The 21,987-nt window shown below is 41.2% G+C and overlaps 1 protein-coding gene across 3 annotated transcripts in view; it reads right to left on the reverse strand.

Moving 5' to 3' along the window:
* The window catches only part of ADGRF5 (adhesion G protein-coupled receptor F5), a 101,936-nt gene that overhangs the window by 24,498 nt on the left and 55,451 nt on the right, over window positions 1–21,987 (reverse strand). For all 3 annotated transcript variants that reach the window (XM_055263859.2, XM_055263858.2, XM_055263857.2), the window contains exons 4-10: window positions 10,931–11,101; window positions 7,347–7,523; window positions 6,811–6,917; window positions 5,320–5,378; window positions 4,727–4,869; window positions 3,085–3,306; window positions 1,469–1,672 (exon numbers count right to left, since the gene is read on the reverse strand). In XM_055263859.2, coding sequence (XP_055119834.2) covers window positions 1,469–1,672; window positions 3,085–3,306; window positions 4,727–4,869; window positions 5,320–5,378; window positions 6,811–6,917; window positions 7,347–7,523; window positions 10,931–11,101 — 1,083 coding nt within the window. The remainder of the gene's footprint in view (window positions 1–1,468; window positions 1,673–3,084; window positions 3,307–4,726; window positions 4,870–5,319; window positions 5,379–6,810; window positions 6,918–7,346; window positions 7,524–10,930; window positions 11,102–21,987) is intronic.

Consider the following 21,987-nt stretch of genomic DNA (forward strand, 5'->3'; position numbering starts at 1 on the left):
CACCTAGCTAATTTTTTGTATTTTTAGTAGAGATGGGGTTTCACTGTGTTGGCCAGGCTCATCTCCAATGCTCAACCTCAGATGATCCACCTGCCTCGGCCTCTGAAAGTGCTGGGATTACAGGCATGAGCCACTGCCCCTGTTCTGATAATGTTTTAAAAAATAATTTAATCTATTTCCATAGCTAAGGCTTTGTAAAATGAAGGTTCACCACACTAATGTATTTCATGGGTAAAGCCACATTTTACTTTAAACACTTTTTCTTTACAGATAAGAACATTATACTGTTGTTTCTTAAGAGAAGAGTTGGATCTTGCTCTGTGCAGTTTCTAGGTAAAACACTGTTCAAACTCTGCCTGACTAGCTCATTCCAGTGCTGGCCCACCAGGCATGCATAATATAGTTTGGCCAAGACAGACACTGGTTTTGTGAAACAAGACCTTTGGTGAGTCCTAATTCTTTCTTTCTCTCTCTCTCTTTCTTTCTTTCTTTCTTTCTTTCTTTCTTTCTTTCTTTCTTTCTTTCTTTCTTTCTTTCTTTTCTTTCTTTCTTTCTTCTTTCTCTCTCTCTCTTTCTTCCTTTCTTCTTTCTTCCTTTCTTTCTTTCTTTCTTTCTTTCTTTCTTTCTTTCTTTCTTTCTTCTTTCTTTCTTCTTTCTTTTTTTTCATACTTTGACAACCTTGGATAAGTCATGTAATCTGAACCTCAATTTCCTTATTTGCAAATTGGAAGTAAAATGCTTCAAATTTGTGGTCAAGTAATTAAAAAGCAGTGACATATTTTTAAAGGGTTAATCATAAACTGTTATACAAAACAGAGTCAGTATTGCTGTTTTAACTTATTACTATTATTATTATTATTCATCAATATAAACTGGAGGGTGGGGAACTTTAGGTAAGATTTCAGATTGAAAACAAAAGCTAACAGGATCAGAAATCATATGAAATGACTGAGAGACAAACAGGTCTGCAGAGAGAGAGGGATAAAGCTGGAGGCACAGAGATAGAAAATATTGAGGTATGCATAGATACAAAGGCAGAAAAGTGAGAAGGACCAGACACCAGGAGAAGACACACAGAAAGGAGAAGCTCCCAGTCAGACCTCAATGACAAGTGACCTCATCCTTAGCTCTTTGCTGAAGATGAAAGGAAGGTGAGCATAAGCTTTTCTTGTCTATTTTTAGATCCAAAATGCCATGGACCTAAGTCATCAGGATCCTTATCTCTTGGGTCTTCTGCTGCTGGGATCTCATCTACAACTGAAGCATGACACTTGTGTGCATATATTTTTGGGGTCTTGTTCTAGAGTGGATAAGCTGGAGCTGGCATCAAACATAATGCCTTTTCACAGTCTGAAATCCAGAAAATAACAGACATCTGACATTTCCCCTTCCATACACCACATCTCCCATTTCTACTTGGCCAAGAGGCAAAAACCTATTTGCAAAAGGGCTTATCTAAAATTCTCACCTGGAATACTTATTTTTCCTTCCTGCTTCCATTCTACTTTGCTCCAATTAACATTACTCTGACTGCAGCAGTTCAAAGATACAGGATTGTTGTCGCACATCACCTTCATTTCTTCATTTGCCAAAATTTGGATGGGCATAACATCTATTTTCTTCTTGCATTCATATTCAAAAATGTCTAATATCAGTTTGCAAACATATTCACCTGCATAAAATACACGAAATCATGTATTATTATAACACATGTGTATTTTCTTAGAGGAATGTATCCTCAACTCATGGATCATGAGAGTACTTCATGAAGTATCATTTTCAAAATCATCTGAGACTTGGTCTAAAAACACCTAAAAAACCATTCAGGAATTCAGGAAGTGCAGATATTTCTAACACCACAAAGTGCAGTACAGAGATGTTCTAAGGAAATAGTAGAAATTTTAGGGACTTTGCTAATAAGAAAAAAAGTATAAAAATAGAAGAAGTAGAAAAGAAAAATCAAAAAGCCTTGGAGAATTAGAAAAAGATGGATGATTTTGCCGTAGTATTTAACCATGTGGTAAATCAAAATCAACAACTATGTGATAGGACCCATATGTGTATAGCCCACCTCATCATGCAGAGAAAAGGAGATGGCCCCATTGGCATCTGAGTTACAATGCGGTTATTACATTCCAGAATATGTCAGGTTCACCACTAGTCTTAGGGAAGAATTTAGCCTTATGCTTCCTTCTGTAGTTGCTTGGAGGGGGCAAGAGGACAGAAGAAAGCCAAAGGGAGGGATAATAGTGGAGAACCAGAAAATTTGGTGAGGGCAGGGAGAATGATGGATATGTTCACTCTCTTGATTGTAGTCATGATTTCACAGGTGCACATGTGTCAAGACGTTTTAAATATGTACAGTTTATTATGTATCAATTCCTTCCTCAGCAAAGCTATTTTAAATATTTTTAAAAATCAATTGAAAATTAAATTAATAATAAAGTAATATTATATACTAAAATAAAATAATGAAAATAATTATATTATATACTATAATAAAACAAATAATGAAAATAATGAATTTTAAAATTAATTAACAATTAATACCATGGTGATATGATTTGGCTCTGCGTCCCCTCCCAAATCTCATGTCGAATTGTAATCCCCACGTGTTCAGGCAGGGCCCTGGTGGTAGGTGATTGTCTCATGGGGGCAGTTTCCCCCATGCTGTTCTCATGATAGGGAGTGAGTTCTCATGAGATATGATGGTTTAAAATCAGATGTTTGACAATTCCCCAGACCTTCTCTCCCTCTCCTGCTGCCATGTAAGACGTGCCTTGCTTCCCCTTTGCCTTCTGCCATGATTGTAAGTTTCCTGAGGCCTCCCCAACCATGCAGAACTGTGAGTCAATTAAACCTTTTTTCTTCATAAATTACCCAATCTCAGGTAGTTCTTTATAGCAGTGTAAAAATGGACTAATACATATCAGATTAATTTTCAGTTTTGAAAGGTTGAACCAGGAGACTTATTTTGGAAGAGAAAAACACTATCTACATATCTATGTAAAACACTATTACATATTTGCTTCTTTACAAGCTCTTCATTCCATTCCTCACACAAGTTATTGAATGGAGACCTACCTGCATCACCTGGAGTGATGTTGTGGATGGTGAGCTTGGACACCGAAGTCATGTTGTTGAACACGGCAGTGTAAATTGAGAATCTGCTGCTGTTCTGGATTTCCAACTGCTGTTCTTCATAGCGCCAAGACACGTTGGAGGACAAAACTTCCTTTTCACACACCAGACTGACTGTGTCCCCTTCTAAGATGATTTCTGGTGTGACAGAGAAATTGCTTTCATCTGGAAACCCAAAGAAAAGGTAATAAGACCCCAAAGCAAATAAATGTCATTGATGCTACTCACCAGACACAACCACCACCAGGCTCTTGGAGGTCTTGACAGCATCTGTGGTCTGATGCTGAGGCAATGTGTCTCCTCACTCCATCCCCATGCAGCTGGTGTCTGAGCCCTGAGGAGGTGTGTCCTGCCACATGCCAGGGACAGGGTTTCCCAATTGGGATCTTTGCCCTATGGCTCCTTAATGGCAGTAATGGAGATTTTAAAGCTATTTTCAATATTTCAAAAAGTGTGGTAGAAAATTGCACATTTTCTTATAAAAAAACAAACTAACTTAAATATCAAGTTTCTATGCTACAGACTGGAATAATATCAACTGCTTCTTATCAGTAACTGATATCTCATGCTTATTGAAAGCTCTGACCTAAGTCTTGAAGGATTTAGAAATGTAAAAACAAATTAATTAATTATAATAAAGTCTGCTTGAGAAGTAAGAATTTCCTAATACTCATGGACCTCTTTAAGAGTGGGAGCTTTATAGACAGTAAGTTTGGATTTGAATCCTGGTTCTGTCCCACCCGTAACTGTGTGGCCCTGAGGAACTTGCTTAGCCTGGCTGAGCCTTAGTTCCACTGTCTGGAAAATAGGACCAGTGAGAGACAGTTACACTGGGAGGTGACTTGGAGAAACTGTAGCTCTTATTATTGTTTTGGCAGTAAAAATCCATGGGATCACTGCCTTATCATTTCACAAATAAAAATAAAAACACAGCCAGGCATGGTGGCTCATGCCCGTAATCCCAACACTTTGGGAGGCTAAGGTGGGAGGATTGCTTGGGGCGAGGTGTATGAGACCAGCCTGGGCAACATAGTGAGGTCCCATCTCTACAAAAAATCATAAAAAGAAAATGTTAGCAGAGTATGGAGGTGTGCACTTGTGGCCCCAACTACCCTAGAGGCTGAGCAGGAGGATCGCTTGAGCAAGGAAAGTAGAGGCTGTAAGGAGGCATGATTATACTATTGCACTCCAGCCGGGATGACAGAGGGCTACACTCTGAGGCCTACTGCTCTAAAACAATGGCCCTCTATTTCTTATTGGTGCATTTTGTGAATATTTAAACCTCCACTGCGATATTAGTTTTACTTTTTTTACTTAGTTTTGGATCTGCTAATTTAGAGAATACACAAACCCAGATGGCTCTGTGACCCCCTTGTAAATCCCTGTGCCCCTTTTCCACACACCCCAGGTACAGTGGAATTAGTCAGATTGGGAGGCACTGGCATAAGAGGAGGAGGTGGTACAGAACCCCGTGTGCCAGGAACTGGAGTGTCTAGCTTCCCAGAGGACATTGTAGCACAAGCTAATTTCCTAGGTTTACGCATAACCATAAATAACATGACCATATCTAAACAATTTCACTTACTGCTAGCAACTGCTTGAAAGGAGTTGTAGTCCATTTTGTAGGTCTGATTGAGGCTCTGTACAACTTGTTCATTGGCTTTATGTATTAACTCAAGTGATGGTGGTGGAGTCTTGACTTCATATGTCACAACCACACTTCCAGACCTGGACAGAGACCACTCAGTTCAGTAAAACAATAACCGACCTGGAAGAGTCTAGATATTTATGGCTTATTTGCTTAGGAAACAAAATAGCACAAACTGCCTGTCACAGCATGCAAATCTATGGATCTGACTGGCCAGCAGGATCTTCCAGTAGAAAGACATCATTGAGTGGCATTATTTCATTTTTATATTTCTGAACATTTGGACTACAAACTTATCCCTTATCTTTGCTTGAAAAATTTTTTGCACATATATAGAATGAACACAAATCTTTTTCTCTCTTTCTTTTAAACAGGTACATCTGTAACGGGTGAGATACTTTTTTCACCTCTACCAAACTACTCCTCCTGAGGATTCCACATGAATAATGCCTCTCTAGGGGGTTTACCTCCTTCACTACCATATGGATCCCAGCCATAAAGTAGAAATGACCAAATTATAGTATTCTTACTTGAACCCTGTCACAGTCACGCCCTTGAAGCCTGGTAAAATTCCGTAACCCTTCCGGAACTGAAACATAAAGCAAGATGAGTGTCATATATCAAAGTCGAGAAACAGGTATATCAAAAGATCTGAAGCAGAGTAAAAACCACATATTCCTAATCACACTAGGTAAAATTATCTTCTGTCTATTTTGTTAACTGTGGGCATTAGATTTCTGAAGAAGTAATTCCTATGTATGTCAGCCTGGGTCCTCTGAGAAGTAGACACTAGATGAAATGTGCAAAAAATTTACTCAGGGAAATGCCTGGGAAAGAAAACGTGGAGGGAGCAGGGAAGACAGAGAGAGCCATCAGACTCCCAAATGAAAGAGAGGGAAGGAAGGTTGGATAAAAGCATCCTAGCCTGAGCCTGGAAAGGTTCAATAAAGCCTTCCAAGGAGTCCCAGTGTCTGCCAGACACAGAGGTGTTGTGCCCCTTCATTGGTAGGGAGCAGCGGTGATGGTCGTGGATTTCAGAAGCAGCAGCTGTAGCCCTTGCTCCATTACATGACCTGTAGTTGGAGGTTTGTGAGGGGCCCCCTCATGGCTGCCATACTGCAGGATTGGTTGGTGTGCCAGGTACCTAGGTGGTTGCTATGTAACTCTCTCTTTCAAAGCATATAATTTAGTGTAGTGTGTGTGTGAGGAGGGTTCTCCTGCTGTGCAGACACATTACATGCCAGAAATGTAAATCAAACATCCAAGAGCTCTTCCGAAGCGACAATTCATCAAGGCACTCACGGGAGATGACAATATTTGGGTTACATGCTGGGATGAGCAGGAGGGTGCTGACAGCCTAAGGCAGGGCTCGGCTGCCAGGAGAAGGGAAGTCATTATCTCAGCCCACCTGCAATAATCTGTGCCACATCCATTGGGAAGCTCTGTTCCAAATAAGTTAACTCCAGCAAAGTGTTTAGGTTTAGATGAATCAATTCAATGTGAAGCACTTAAGACAGTGGCTGACAAACAGTTAACACTGGTGGAATAGTCTCTATTTTTATGTGAATCAATTTATACCTGTCTTAGATATGAATGCCTAGCAACCTCTGGTGTAGAGTGGTTTAAAACCCTCTGTGCTCAGCCATGGGTTGGTCTGCCCAAAAGTTGTTAGGGGTTTCATTCATGTGGTATGTGAAGAATAGAAATGCACCAACTTGTGCTTGTAGGCAATAGGTTCTTGAGGCTTTGAATAAGTTTTAGTGAATTGATGCCACCAAATCTTATCTGAACCAGTTCCACCCTGAAAAATATTTATACTTATTGTTCAAGGTGATGTCACACTGTCCCCTAAACATGATTTGATTTGAGCACATATTAATTCACCATCTCAGATGTAAAAGAATAATAAATCCACATCCATAAATTCTGACAGATCCAAGCCACTGTTCACTGTGAATGCAATAGACTCAGTACAGTCCAAACAGTTTGTTGGTTAAGAGGCTCTTGGGGCCAAAACCTACCGCTGTTTCCAAGTCAGTCTTGTAGGACCTATAGAGGGCAGAGGAAGTGTTCATGAGGTCTTCTTGAAAGCCTACATTTAGTCTGACTCTCATGTTCAGGGTAACATCTGTTGAAAAACAAAGGGCAATATTTAACAATATGTTAGTGTCTGAGTACATACAAACCAGAAACATTTGTAAGCTGTTTCTGTTTGTTTGTTTGAGATGGAGTCGCCCTCTGTCTTCCAGGCTGGAGTGCAATGGTGCGATCTCAACTCACTGCAACCTCTGCTTCCCGGGTTCAAGTGATTCTCCTGCCTCAGTCTCCCGAGTAGCTGAGACTACAGGCATGTGCCACCACACCCAGCTAATTTTTGCATTTTTAGTAGAGGCAGAGTTTCACCATGTTGGCCAGGCTGCTTTCGAACTCCTGACCTCAGGTGATCCACCCACATTGGACCATCAAAGTGCTGGGATTACAGGCATGAGCCACCGTGCCCAGCCGTAAACTGATGTTGAATAGCCACTCAATGGGCATTTAATGAGCAGTTACTTACCTTCCTGAAGCAGGCAAAAAGGTCCCTTGGGAGGCAGTTCTTTAAGGCAACTGCAATGGTGCCCTGGGAGGAAGACGTCATGCTCTTGACAAGTGAGATTGTGAAGACACCTTTCCCGAGGCCACCCATAGCCTGTCTCACAGGAGCACCAGATTTCATTTCCAGCAGGTCTGCAGACTATCATTAACCAGAACAGCAAGGAGAGAGAAGGTGGAGAAAGTGGTCACCACATTTTTATTTATAGCCTGCAAGTATTCATTCTTGAAGAAAATCCTAATCTGACTTTATATTACCTTTCTGAGAAGTTCAATAGCACTGCATAAAATTGATGCTTGCATGTATGCATCACCATGCTATTAGCTATGACAATCTGAAAGATGACTGCTGTGATGGTTGAGTGATGAATGGCTAAGTCATCTTTTAGATAGTCATGCCTAATAGCTAATAGCCAACAGATGTCTATGATGATAAGTATAAGGTAGCTAGCCTCCAAGATGGCCTTTGCCCATCCCTACCACTAGGTATTCAAACCCTTTTGTACTACCTTCTTATATTGTACTAGGATTGGTCTATGTAATCAATAGAATATGGCAGAGGTGATGGTATGGCACTTCTGAGATTAGGTTATTAAAAACACTATAGTTTTCCTCTTGGTTTCTCTCTCTCTTTCTCTCCCCTCACTCTGGGGGAAGTTGACTGCCATGGCATGAAGACACATCATGGAGAGGTCCACACAGCAAGGAACTGAGGTCTGCAGCCAATAGCTAGTGAGGAACTGGAGCCTGCTAACAACCACATGAGTGAGCTTAGAAATAAATTTTCCAGGCCAGGCGCAGTGGCTCACTCCTATAATCCCAGCACTCGGGAGGGCGAGGCGGTTGGATCACTTGACCCCAGGAGTTTGAGACCAGCCTGGGCAACATAGCAAAATCCTATCCTACAAACAATACAAAAACATTAGCTGGGCATGGTGGTGTGTCCCAGCTACTCAGGAGGCTGAGGTGGGAGGATTGCTTGAGCCTAGGAGGAAGAGGTTGCAGTGAGCTGAGATTGCAACCACTGCACTCCAGCCTGGTAACAAAGTGAGACCCTGTCTCAAAAAGAAAAAGAAAAAGAAAGAAAGAAAGAAAGAAAAAAAGAAAGAAAGAAAGAAAGAAAGAACAGAATTTTTTTTTCATATGGCAGTTGTGCTTTCATATGATGACAGCACTGATTGATAGATTATTTACAAACTTAAGTCAGACCCTGAGCCAGAACCATCCAGCTAAGCTGCTCTAAGATTTCTGACCCTCAAAAACTGAGTCTATCTTCTAATAAGAGAACTAAACTTTTTTTTTTTTCCATTACCATAAAAACCCTACTTAGGACACAAAGACAAAAAGAAAAAAGTGTCCTTTTACATCACACACTCGCAGAGAAAAACAAGAGGCCTTGTCTTGATGGAAGCCCCAGTGAGGAAGAATAAGCATTCTCAAATTTAAGTGAGACCCTCTGGCCTGGGGCTGGTTCATCTCTGGGCCTATGTACCACATAAAAAGAAGGGTCAACTTTGGCATGGCAATGAGTGACTCTCATGGTTTTAGTGCATTTTCATCTCCCAGAGTGAGCAAAAGGACCAATGCTTCCTTTCTACATGTTAAATGCTGCAGGATGTATGTTAGAGCATACTCCCTATTTGTAGACTATTGTAGATATAGTTTATAAGGCAAATAAGTTGTACATGTATGGAAGTTTATTTTTATATTACCGTTAGTACCAACACTCATCAATACTTCCACCTTCTACATCTTAATTCTTAACAAATATAAATACGATGATTTAAAAAACTCTCAGATAATAAATGTTTGCTATTTTTTGATGCTAGGTTTTAGACTTTGTTGTGCACCAATAGATAACAAATGTGGAGTGCAAGTAAATTTGTGCCTTTTACATATCAAGTCAGGTGTGAACAGCCTACAGGAACTCTGCTCTCGTTGGAGACAGTAAGAAATGTTCTGAACTCAGAGTGCTTTGAATCAATTTCCAAAGCTGGACCAAAGTCACATCTTTGGGAGCTGTTTGTTCTGCAGATGGGTACCCAGGCAAAGTCCTACAGAGTGACTGTCCAAAGGGAAGTTATCAAATAATTGTTTCTGAAATAGGAGGGACGACACGTTCGAGTTGATTCCTTGGACACTGATGCAGCCTGTGTCCCAGCAGTGGGTGGCAGTGGGGCAGGGGAATTAGAAATAGAAGAAACTGGAGCTACTAACAAAGAAGCTGAGTGCCCGCTAGAGGTAGTTTGAGGATAACCAACAGGATCCCACTTGTTGAAATCTTTCTTACTGACATGAAATTCCAGTGCTAAAGCAATTTTGTTGTTGTCTTCTGTTTTGTAAGGGAGCATTACGGGAGGAGTAGTTGAAGAACTTTTGAGTCCCACATAAAATGCAAACATGCCTTAGGAGAATGGAAAAAGTTACCACCTCCAGACCACCTGACATATCCCAGGTATTGTTCGGTGCTTTACTCACATTGTCCGGTTTTAAATATCCTCAGTTTTATTTGCCATTACTAAAAAAGGATCATAAGGTAGGCTGTTGGAAGAATGAGGCGAGGGAAGGATGGAAAAAGGAAGATGGTGAAAGTTTGGATGCTTAGACATTAGTGCCATGATCAGTAGGCCTAACCTTCATTGCCCACCCATCCCATTCACTTCCTCTTTTAGGCCAACTCCTCTTAGCTGTTCCCTGCTGGTCCTGAGGTCCATGAGCCTGAGGCTTTCTCTGCTACATTGAAGTATCCACTTTTGTCAAAACCGTTTCATAGTTCACTATCAGAAAAGATTGACCCCCTCTGTGTGTGAATGACCAGTCTTTCTGGAAGGATAAATTAAAGTTTCCAAGGTCAATTGCATTTAATTGAGAAGCTTGTTAACCCAAGTTTTTAAGATGGTGAAGCCTCTTGAAGTCATCCCATCTCTAGTAGAAAAAAATCAGAGAGAGTTTGTTAGTAAGTTTATATTGAATATATGTAAGATAAACTCACAACTAAAGCTCAAGTGTCTATAATCACAAGTTGTTCAACACAAAACTATTTTTGATACTTGGTCTGTTTTGTTTACTGGATTCACTTACTAGCACCTACAGAGACACCAAAAGGTTTCTGTTAAAAAATTTGAGAAGCAAAAGAGAAGGGTATCTGGTACTTACTAATATCTTGAACCAGTCCTTGCTATGTCCATTGATATACCAAGGGAAGAGGACACAGGGAAGAGGACCCAGTAGTTTATCTGCCCAAGGGAAGAGGAGCCAGTAGTTTATCATGAAGGACCTGGCCATATCTTGGGACCACTTTATGACAAGCATCATACAAACCACCAAGCAAACCTTTGGTCACCATTTAAAATAAGAAACCTCTGGCTGCAGAGTTTACTGATAGAGGCTTCATTCAGGAAGGCTGTGAAGTCACAGAATCACACATCAGTCTCGGTGAGTCATTTCACTTGCCTACTAAGTAAAAGATTGCTCTGATAGTCGGGAGCTCAGACAGTCTTTCTCAAGACATCCAATCATTTATTCTGAAGCAATGGGTCTCTTACTCACCTGTTGTCACATTTATGCTTAAAATGTCGGTAATTTGGTCAGTGTTATTCCCATGAATTGGAAAACTGAGGCTGTTCAAGTAGGCTTTGATAGGATCCAGGAAGGATGCATTTTCAAAATTGATCTCAATATTGACAGTGTATTCTTCGGCCGTAGGACTTTTTGTGGCAACTGCAATGAAAGCACATGAAGGCTGAGAGAACTTACCATGGGAGATGGAGCAAGATCATGATGGATATTTCAGCACTTCCAGGTAATGACAAGTACATGTGAATGGTTGGTCTATCAACCTTTGGGAATTTCTAATGAAACCTTTCAGAGAAAAAGAAGGTTTATTTACTCATGACCTTGGTGTCCAAGGCCAAGCACTGCTGTGTGAAGTATGGACTGTAATGAGGCAAGAGCGGAAGCAGAGAGAATAGCAGGGAGGGTCTGGGAACTGTTCGGGCAAAATATGTCACAGTCAGGACTCAGAGGAGTGAGTCAGTGTTTCATCTGCAGTATGCATGTCGATAGATGCATACTCTAAGGGCTGAACCATGCACGGATTGAAGACATCCGGGAAAAGTCACCCAGTTAATTCTCTTTGCCCTTAGCCTATGGAAAGAGCGTATATTCTTTGCTCTTCCTCTGTATCTCCAGTGTTCAGAACATGATAGGTGCTCAACAGAAGTTTGGCAGATTGGAAAGTAAAATAAGAGATTTTCAGCTCTTCATTGTTTTTCCAAATTGTCTCCAGGTGGTTAACTGGCTGGCATTCAAGATGGATCTGTTCCCCAACACACAGCTACATCAGGCAGGCTAATATATATGCATATGTGTGTGTATACATATATATATAATATAGAGAGTATATATAATATATACAGTCTATATATAGAATTATATATATAGACTACTATATGTACTATATATACACTATATGGTATATATAGACTACTATATGTACTATATATACACTATATGGTATATATAGACTACTATATATACTATATATACACATATAGTATATATAGTACAGTATATATAGTATAGTAATATAGTATATATAGTCTATATAGAGTAGTCTACATACAGTCTATGTATAGAGACTATATAGTCTTTATATAGTATATATACTACGTAAAGTATAAAGCCTATAGTCTTTATATAGTATATATACTATATAAGGTCTATATATAGCATGCTATATATAGTATGCAATATATATAGTCTATGTTTATATGGAGACTATATATAGTCTACTCTATGTTTATATAGAGACTACATATATATGTGTGTGTGTGTGTGTGTGTGTGTGTGTGTGTATAGAGTCTAGCCTGCCTGATGTAGGTGTGTGTTGAGGAACAGATCCACCTCGACTATAGTAGTCTACATTGACTACTATATATACATATATAGACTATATACAGACTCTATAGTCTAGTCTATATATATATAGTCTGTACAAACATTATGTATTATATATAAACACGATATATAGTATATATGTATGTGACACAATACATATGGATACACACCATATGTGTATGCACATATAGCACATCACGTCTGGGCCACTAGTTTTAAGCTTCCCAAGAGCAGGAACTGTTTCTTTCACTTCTCTTAGCCTTACTTACTCCATCTGGCAAAGAGCTCACCACGTTATAAATATGCGACCAATCAATTCTTGTTAAACCTGAACTCTCTGAGTCAAGTCACAAATTCACCTCTCTGTCACTGACCGGATCTTTGACCTAATCTTGGCTAGAATATATAACTGAAGCCATGGGCACAGTTAATACTTAATAAAGAACCTTCAAGGAATAAGAACGTTTTACACAGATAGATGGAGAATATTTTTCTTTTTGGGGGACAGGGCCTCTCTCTGTCTCCCAGGCTGGAGTGTGTTGGCACGATCTTGCCTCACTGTGACCTCCACCTAAGGGGCCCAAGTGATCCTCCGGCTTCAGCCTCCCGAGTAGCTGGGACCACAAGCTCATACCATCACGCCCAGCTAATTTCTGTACTTTTTGTACAGATGGGGTTTCGCCATGTTGCCCAGGCTTGTTTTGAACTCTTGGGCTCAAGCGATCTGCCTGCCTCAGCCTCCCAAAGTGCTGAGATTACAGTCATGAGCTGCTGTGCCCAGTCATTGAAAATATTTTATCTTGTCAGTTACATAAGGAAAAAAGTAGGGCGGGCGCCGTGGCTCACACCTGTAATCCCAGCACTTTGGGAGGCCGAGGCGGGCGGATCACCTGAGGTCAGGAGTTCGAGACCAGCCTGGCCAACATGGCGAAACCCCGTCTCCACTAAAAGTACAAAAATTAGCCGGGCATGGTGGTGTGTGCCTGTAATCCCAGCTACTCAGGAGGCTGAGGTAGAAGAATTGCCTGAACCCAGGAGGCAGAGGTTGCAGTGAGCTGATATCGCGCCACTGCCCTCCATCCTGGGCAACAAGAGCGAGACTCCGTCTCAAAAAAAAATAAAAAAAAAGAAAAGAAAAGAAAAAAATAAGGAAAAAATTAGTGAATACTTATAAAATGATTACTTTAAAATTTACATTCTATCTGAAAAGATGAAGTTTATTATACCATAAAGTTAAAATTCTATGTTAAAAGGGCAAAAAATTTTCCCATAATATTGCAAGATTTAAATATTCCAAGGACTCTTGGTATGAAATACTAAAATAGAGTAAGTTTATCCTGGGAAACTCTAATTGTTGAATGTTTATTTCAGAAAGCTGTAACATTTGTTCATTTAGCTTGGAAAACTGTTTGTCTTAGGTCTTTGGATTTACCCATCAACCTTGTTGAGAATTATTTCATCCTGGCATCATTCAGCTTCCACAATTAACTCAGCCTATAAAAAAGGTCTGTCACAGATTTTCCTAAAATTAAGAATGAATATTAAGGTATACTTCTTCTTTATAAAAATGTACTTGACGAATAGAATAAAGTGACTTTTATAAGAATGCAGAAACTCAGCCTGTGATGATAGTATGGCATTGCCTAAAATTTCCTGTTGACTTTCTGATTCTCAAATGGTTCTGTGATGAAAACAAGCTTCCTGGAAGAATGGTTAATCTTATTTTATGTGATTCTAACTATGGACACATTATGTTGTCCACTGGGAATATTTACGAGGAGAAAGGCTGCATAATATTTACAAGTTCTGCCTTAGTGCACATTCTTTTTCCTGAAAAGTAATGCAGCAATGCTTATGTCCTCCAGAGGGTTCACTACCTCCAGGATCCTCTTTGCCATGCCAATCTACTATCCTCCCATAAACATAAACAGGATTTCCTGGATGGTAGCTGCCTTTTGGATGGGTGAGGTCAGTAACAAATTCATATCATATCCACTTCATTACTGGCTTTGTTGCATCCCAGGATCTGATCCCGCAAAATATCAGTGCCTACCTGAGGGTCATGTCTGGCCCTGTGCTCTTTTCAGTCACAACTGAAAAACAATTGTGTGCCTAGAAAGCACACATGGTGATTCACGGATGTTATCACTCCCCATTGAAACCAAGGCAGTTCTGCTCAGATTTTACAAGGAGCCGAGCCAAAGCATCAAGAACTAAGAGGAAAGGCTCTTGTGACCTTAGCAAGTTTCAGTCTATAGCATTCCTGCAGCTGTTAATGTGAGCACCCAGCCTCTAAGGACCTCTTTCCTTTACCTTTTATGTTCTCCAACAGCTTCTAAAAAGAGCTTCAGAATCACCCTCAGCCTGAGCGTCACCTCTGTAGAAACTGATACGGAAGGGGAACCTCGAATAGAGGAGGAACTGCCTTCTCCTTGAAAATACTCAATTATTTGAAACAGGCTCAGAAACACCACTGTAATTTAGCAGGCTGTTGCCTTACTCTTTGAAATCATCTACTCCAGTGATCCCCAAACTTAACTGAGGATTATATACACCTAGGGAATACACAAATACACACACACACACACACACACACACACAGAGAGAGAGAGAGAGAGATTTTGGAGCTCAGCCCATGTGAACCAAAGTAAATGGGACCACTTTCTAAACTTTAAAGTACTATTAAAAATATGAGTTATTATTGTTAAATGTGTCTTTAGAACTTGATGTACAATTCCTAAATTCTAAAATAAAATCAAGTTCAAAGGCAAAATGATTAATAATAAATCAAAGAATTATGTAAGCCTTTGTTTAATTTTATTCAACATAATAAATGTCTTAAAAATTCACATTCAGGGCCAGGCACGGTGGCTCACGCTTGTAATCCCAGCACTTTGGGAGGCTGAGGCAGGCGGATCACAAGGTCAGGAATTCGAGACCTGTCTGGCCAACACAGTGAAACCCGATCTCTACTAAAAATACAAAAATTAGCCGGGCGTGATGGCAGGCACCTGTAATCCCAGCTACTTGGGAGGCTGAGGCAGGAGAATCACGTGAACCCGGGAGGTGGAGGTTGCAGTGAGCCAAGATCGTGCCACTGCACTCCTGGGAGACAGAGCTAGACTCCGTTTCAGAAAAAAAAAGGATAAAGTTCACATTCAGGAAAAATGCATTGTGACCCATTGTCATTGACACTCATGTATTTTGATATTAAGCCTTGCTCCGCTCTTTTGTTTGTTCTTTGATTTAATGATTTACCTGTCATTTTACTATGTATTGAATGTCTGTTTTCTAGGCACTGCACTAGGAGCTGGAGACACAGGGTGAATAAAAGGAGCAAAGCCTTGTCTTTGAGGATCTTTCATCATTATACTGGAGGCAAAAGATAAGTTTACATTTTAATTTAATAAAGGAAGGCAAAGAAACAGAGAGATCGGGACAACAGGGACTGTTATTTTTTATTTTTTATTTTTTTGTAGAATGGTTACAAAAGACCTTTCTCAAGCAGTAAACTTTGAGAAGAGACTCAAATGAAGTAAGGAGTGAACCAGGAAGCTATCCGGATAATGTCACTCTAGGAAGAGTAAACAGGTGTTAAAGCCCTGAGATAGCAACCCTCTTGGCTTGCTTGAGGAATAGCAAGAAGATGCCCTCGATCCCCCAGTACGCACTTGAAATTGGGTCATTTCTTCTCATCTGAAGCCTGGAACAGTATTATGGTCTTATAGGCAAACAGAACATAGAGGCTGTGGCTGAGCCTTGTTCCCCTGTAATGCACCGAGGTGACAGGATCAGCACCTCAGGAGCAGCTTAGATGCTCAGGGATCAGCATGACCCACATAGCGGTGGGGTCAGAGGCTCTCTCACCTCACTCCCTCAGAAGGCCCAGAGTTTAGGGTTAGAAATGCCAAACCCACCTGTCCCACTCAACCTGAGGACTTCAGAGCCTGGAAAGTAACATTCCTTGTCCCTCCCCAGACTACCAGGGACCAGGAGGCACGAGGACAGTTCCTCAACTTCTGTGTGTGTTTTGGATGCACTCCCGTCCTCTTCTGCTCCTCAGGATGTCTGAATCCTGATAATTTAATGTGTTTTCTTTGCCCCTGGCATTGTTTGTCTGGATTTTTCTGGCTCTCTGATGCCCTGTGTGGAAGGTAGCCAATTCCAGGTGTCATCAGTGTCACAGACAGAGGCCTATCAGCAGACCCAGGAGGCACAAGACAACCAGGATTTCCCCTCTCCTTTCCCATAAATCACTGCCAGCCACACAGCACTTATCTTACAGGGACATTTCTGGAAAGTTGGCCACAAACTGCAACCAAGATATTTGGGTCTTAATCACAGCTGTTTAAGCTAACAATTCTACTTTTGCCTGGAAACACTAATGGGAACTATGCTTTGTCAGAGCCAGAGCTTAAGTAGATGGGTAAATTAACTTCTTGCCTGCTAACTTCACCCAGGAGAAAAGAGATTGGTTGATGTGGCTTCCTCTTGACTAAAAGCGCCAATGCAATTTTACCATTGATGGTTTGGCTCTCCTGTTTCTCCCTGTTGGTCTTAGCAAGTAAGTATCAAAAGATACCTACTATTTGGCTTGTTTCTTGACATATTCTAGAAGGTGGCAATTTGGCAGCATTGTCTGTCTACTACTGTGTGATTGCTCCGCAGATGCAGTGAAGGGATCTTATTCTCTCTTCAGGTTTCAGAAAGAGTTGTTCACAAAGAAGAAAATCATCAGAACCCAAGGCTATGGGCTACCTGGCAGGTATAGATGGAGGAGAAAGTGGGCAGCACTGTGTCATCAAACACCACACTGTGAAGTCTAGGGAAGAGAATTCATTCCACTAGCTATCCATATACCCAAATCATCAAAGTTAGCCCCATCTTACCTAGTAAGAGGAAGGCAGATATACCAGTGTTCCTTACTCTACAAAGCTGCTCCAAGAACCATGAAATGAGACTTCATGAGCCAACCAGGAACACATGTTGAAAACTATAACTCATAGCTACGAGCATGGACTTTGGAGCCAGAGAGAATGGAGGAGGAATGCCTTCTGCCCTGGGCAGGTCATTTAACTCTGTGAGCCACACTTTGCTTATCTGTAAATGAAGGGTAGTATTTTCTCTGCAGGATTATTGTTAAAGAGCTGGAATCGTACATGAAAACCCCTAACAAAGTGTCTGGCATATAGTTGCCTGTAAAATAGTAATTCTGATTATCATAAATATAATTATTATATTTTATGCAGATGTGTGCTGATAGGTCAAGAAATGCTAACATTAAGGCCCCGGCGCAGAGGCTCACGCCTGTGATCCTAGCACTTTAGGAGGCCAAGGCGGGCGGATCACGAGGTCAGGAGATGGAGACCATCCTGGCCAACAAAGTGAAACCCTGTTTCTACTAAAAATACAAAAAACTAGCCGGGTGTGGTGGCATGAACCTGTAATCCCAGCTACTCGAGAGGCTGAGGCAGGAGAATTGCTTGAACCTGGGAGGCAGAGGCTGTAGTGAGCCGAGATCACACCACTGCACTCCAGCCTGGGTGACAGAGCGAGACTCTGTCCAAAAAAAAAAAAAAGAAATGCTAACATTTTTCCTATCAGGCTTCACCTTTGTTATAGTTAAACAAACAAACAAAAAAGAAAAACATTAATCAGAAAAACTTTAAAAAAGCAAAACACTCCCAATATTAAATGTCAAGCTTAAAACCAACTCCACACACCAGCCTGAGAGCACCAGATCTTTTATCTCACTCCACCACCACCACTGCCGGCTCAGAGCACTCAGGGCCACATGTCATCACCAGAAAGGCTGCAACCATGAAAACCCAAAAGTCTGTTCCTCAACCTGGGAAGTGCATGGCATTTCCTCGACCCAGATCTAAAAGGGCCAGCACACCCAGGTTGCTAGCCCTGCAGAAAGGGCAGGATTTCCGTGCTAGCAGCCAGAGACCCAATCTGGGAGGAACCTTACTCTGACTAAATAGATGTGAAAATGTGAGCCCATCCTTTTGTGCAGGGTTTGGACATCCTGAATCCCCCTCTCTTGCTGTTTTGCCTCTCATCAGTTATTCCTTTAAAGCCAAAGAATAATCAGTTGGGGCTCTTTAGCACCTGGCTCCAAGACATGCCCCCTTCCCAATTACTGTCAGAAACCTGGAGTGGAGAACTTGGCCAGTTGATATTTGCATTACTTCTAACCAATAAGAAACATCCACTTTCTTTCCCCCATGAAGAGTTCCCATAAGGCTAAATTTGGAGCTTATCTGCAATCCTCCAGGACAAGCTTTTCCTTCCAACCCTGGTCTCTACCTGTGACCTCCCCAAAGCACCGTCTCCCAGGTTTGTGCACTCCTGAAGAGTCACAGGGATTATTGCTGTCCTTCATCCCCAAATCACATCTGTCCAAGACCTTTTGCTGTGTTTTTCAAAATGTCTTTGGCAAGCATTTCCTCTGCTTCTTTCCTATCTTACTCCATGGCAGAGTCGCATGTCTAGACTGCCGAGCGTCCTGGCTGGTCTCCCAAGCACTAATTTCTTCGTGTAATTTATTTAGCCATAACCATGGGGATACCTTTCTTTTCTTTTTTTTTTCTTTTTTTTTTTTTTTGAGACGGAGTCTCGCTCTGTCACCCAGGCTGGAGTGCAGTGGCGCAATCTCCGCTCACTGCAAGCTCCGCCTCCCGGGTTCACGCCATTCTCCTGCCTCAGCTGCCCGAGTAGCTGGGACTACAGGCGCCCGCCACCACGCCCGGCTAATTTTTTTTTTGTATTTTTTTAGTAGAGACGGAGTTTCACCGTGTTAGCCAGCATGGCCTCGATCTCCTGACCTCGTGATCCGCCCGCCTCGGCCTTCCAAAGTGCTGGGATTACAAGCGTGAGCCACCTCGCCCAGCCGATACTTTTCACTTAAGTGAGTTCATCAGTCACCTCTCTGTGCTAGCCGCTCAGCTAATCCAGAATCCACTTCCTGATGGAATCGTGACTGACTCGGGATCTTTCCCCCATTCTTATTTCTCTCTGCTCCCTTACAGCCACTCATTGTCCTAACAGGCAGCTCCATGCTTTTTCTCGCCTCTAGGTTTCATGCAGGCTTCTTTTTCCTGAGAGAATTTTGAGAGCGTTTTCCTAAAATGCTAACTCCTATATCACAGCATCTGTGCCCCTGCCTTCAAGTAGTACAGAATACCTTCTCTGGATTGGAGGTAGATCAGGCCCTTTCAAATGCAACACTATTTTATAAATAAATTGATTTTCTTTGTTTTACATTTCTTTAAAAAACTATTAAAAGAAAAAATAAACACCAAATAATCCAATTAACATTTTTAAAGTAATATTAACATAACCTTATTTAATCTTCCTACAACCCTATAAGGTAATAACTCCGAGATATATGTGTGTGTGTGTGTGTAAGTGTGACATACATATGTGATACATATATATAATACATATATATGTAATATAATACAATTAGCCCTCTGTATCTGTGGGTTCTGCATCCATGGATTCAACCAATCTCAGATGGAAAATATTTTTAAAAATTGTGTCTATACCGAACATGTACAGCCTTTTTTTCTTGTCACTATGACTTAAAAAGTACAGTACAACAACTATTTACATAGCATTTACATTGTACTAGGTATTACAAATAATCTAGAGATAATTTAAAACATATGCAAGGATGTACATAGGTTATATGCAAATTTACAAAATTTAATATTAGGGACTTCAGCATATGCACATTTTGGTATCTGAGGGGTTCCTGGAACCAATCCCCCATGGATACCAAGGGAAGGACAACAGTATACACACACACACACATACACACATATACATGTATACACATGTACACATACATATGCATGCATATATATATACACACACACACACACACACACACACACACACATATAAATTCAGGGGGCCAGTTAGGTTATGTAACTGACCAGTCACATGAGTAGAAATTCATAGTGTGCTGAGAATAAATATAAGTATTGATCCTATCTTTAAAGATGATTCTATTCCAAATGCTGAAGATTTTGTCCAGTGACTCAAAAAAAAAATTCCTGACCTAGTTGTTTTTCTCTTAGAACCTTTGTATCCTTCTGGCATCCAGGCTTCAGAAAGGGAGAGGTATGTGTATGTGAAAGGGAATAGCACTGTGAAAATCAGAGCCCAGTTCTAACACCTCACTTAACTAACACACCCACCAAGCAGAACACAGAACACAGACACCTCCATATGGCATCCTGCTAAAGGTAACATTTTCTGTTGCTTCCTTTCATCATTTTCTGGTAGAGTTGTATTCTTTTTTTTTTTTTTTTTTTTTTTTGAGATGGAGTCTTGCTCTGTCGTCCAGGCTGGAGTGCAGTGGTGTGATCTCAGCTCACTGCAACCTCTGCCTCCCGGGTTCAAGTGATTCTCCTGCCTCAGCCTCCTGAGTAGCTGGGACTACTGCTGTTTTTAGTAGAGACGGAGTTTCACCATGTTGGTCAGACTGGTCTCGAACTCCTGACCTCGTGATCTGCCCACCTTGGCCTCCCAAAGTGCTGGGATTACAGGCGTGAGCCACCACGCTGAGTCATGTTGTTAATTGCAACTTACATTCTGGGTATCTGGGGCCTAGTGCCTAGGTTTTTCTATGGCCATTTCTTACTTCAGTGATTTTGTAAAAGTACCAAGGCCAATCCATCTTCTGCAGATGATGGGTTGATTCCTTAACACTTCCCAAATGACTCTAAAGGCCCAAGAACACAGCGGACCATGTATAATAAATGGAAAACATCTTTTCATGTTGATTCAACATTGTCTTGATTGTTTTTAATGAAAGCACACCTGGAAAAATTTTGGAATGTCAAATCCTTAGATGTAGAAATGGTTTCCTCCCCAAGGGCTACCCCTCACGTTGTCACCACGGGTCATAAACAGCCTGGCTCAGAAGTGCAGGAAGACATTCCTTTTACAGCTGTAGTCACCCACTGCTCCTGAGGAAGCCAGCAGCCTGAGCCTTAGAAGAATTTGGCAAAAGCCTGGAGCTGGAACTCACTGGCCACTAGTTTGATTTTAAAAAGCCAAAATCTTTCAAAATACCAAATGAGCACATCTCTGGCTTTGTTCCTGTCATAGAGTGCAGAAAAGTTTAAAGGGCTGTCCGGATGGGGTAGAGGTAGTGATACATGTTTTAGAGCACAGAACATATAGACTGTGCCATAGGCCACTTTGGGGAAGGAGGGAGAAAGGGAGCGTGGGATCCCACAGGGCTAAGAAAACGAAGGCTGAAATGGAAAAGAAAAGAAAGGGAAGAGAAAGGGAGGGAGGGAAAACCAACAGTGGTATGATCTTCCAATTAGTATTTTAAGAGCTTAATAAAACGTGGTCAAATTCTCATTTCAAGTGCTGGACAACAGTTGAGTCTGGCCACTGCACCGTGAAAGGCTCAAACAGATGCTTCCACTCTGATCTCAGGGTAAGCCCGCCCTCTTTGGCAGCCTACTGTCTCTTTTAGACTCACTAGATCAAGTCACACATGCCTGAAAAAATGATTCCATCCTAATGTGATAGGGTGAAAAATTTTTCCTTCTAGATAGTTGGTACAGCCACTCAGACAGCAGACCGTTTCCGACAGGAATTCAGAAAGGTGCGATAATGTGAATGTGCAAGTGCTTCATCTGTTCGCTCACTGGTTGAGAAAGAAACTGAGCTTGATG

The sequence above is a fragment of the Symphalangus syndactylus genome, chromosome 23 (assembly GCF_028878055.3).
Source record: "Symphalangus syndactylus isolate Jambi chromosome 23, NHGRI_mSymSyn1-v2.1_pri, whole genome shotgun sequence".
Classification (NCBI taxonomy): domain Eukaryota; kingdom Metazoa; phylum Chordata; class Mammalia; order Primates; family Hylobatidae; genus Symphalangus; species Symphalangus syndactylus.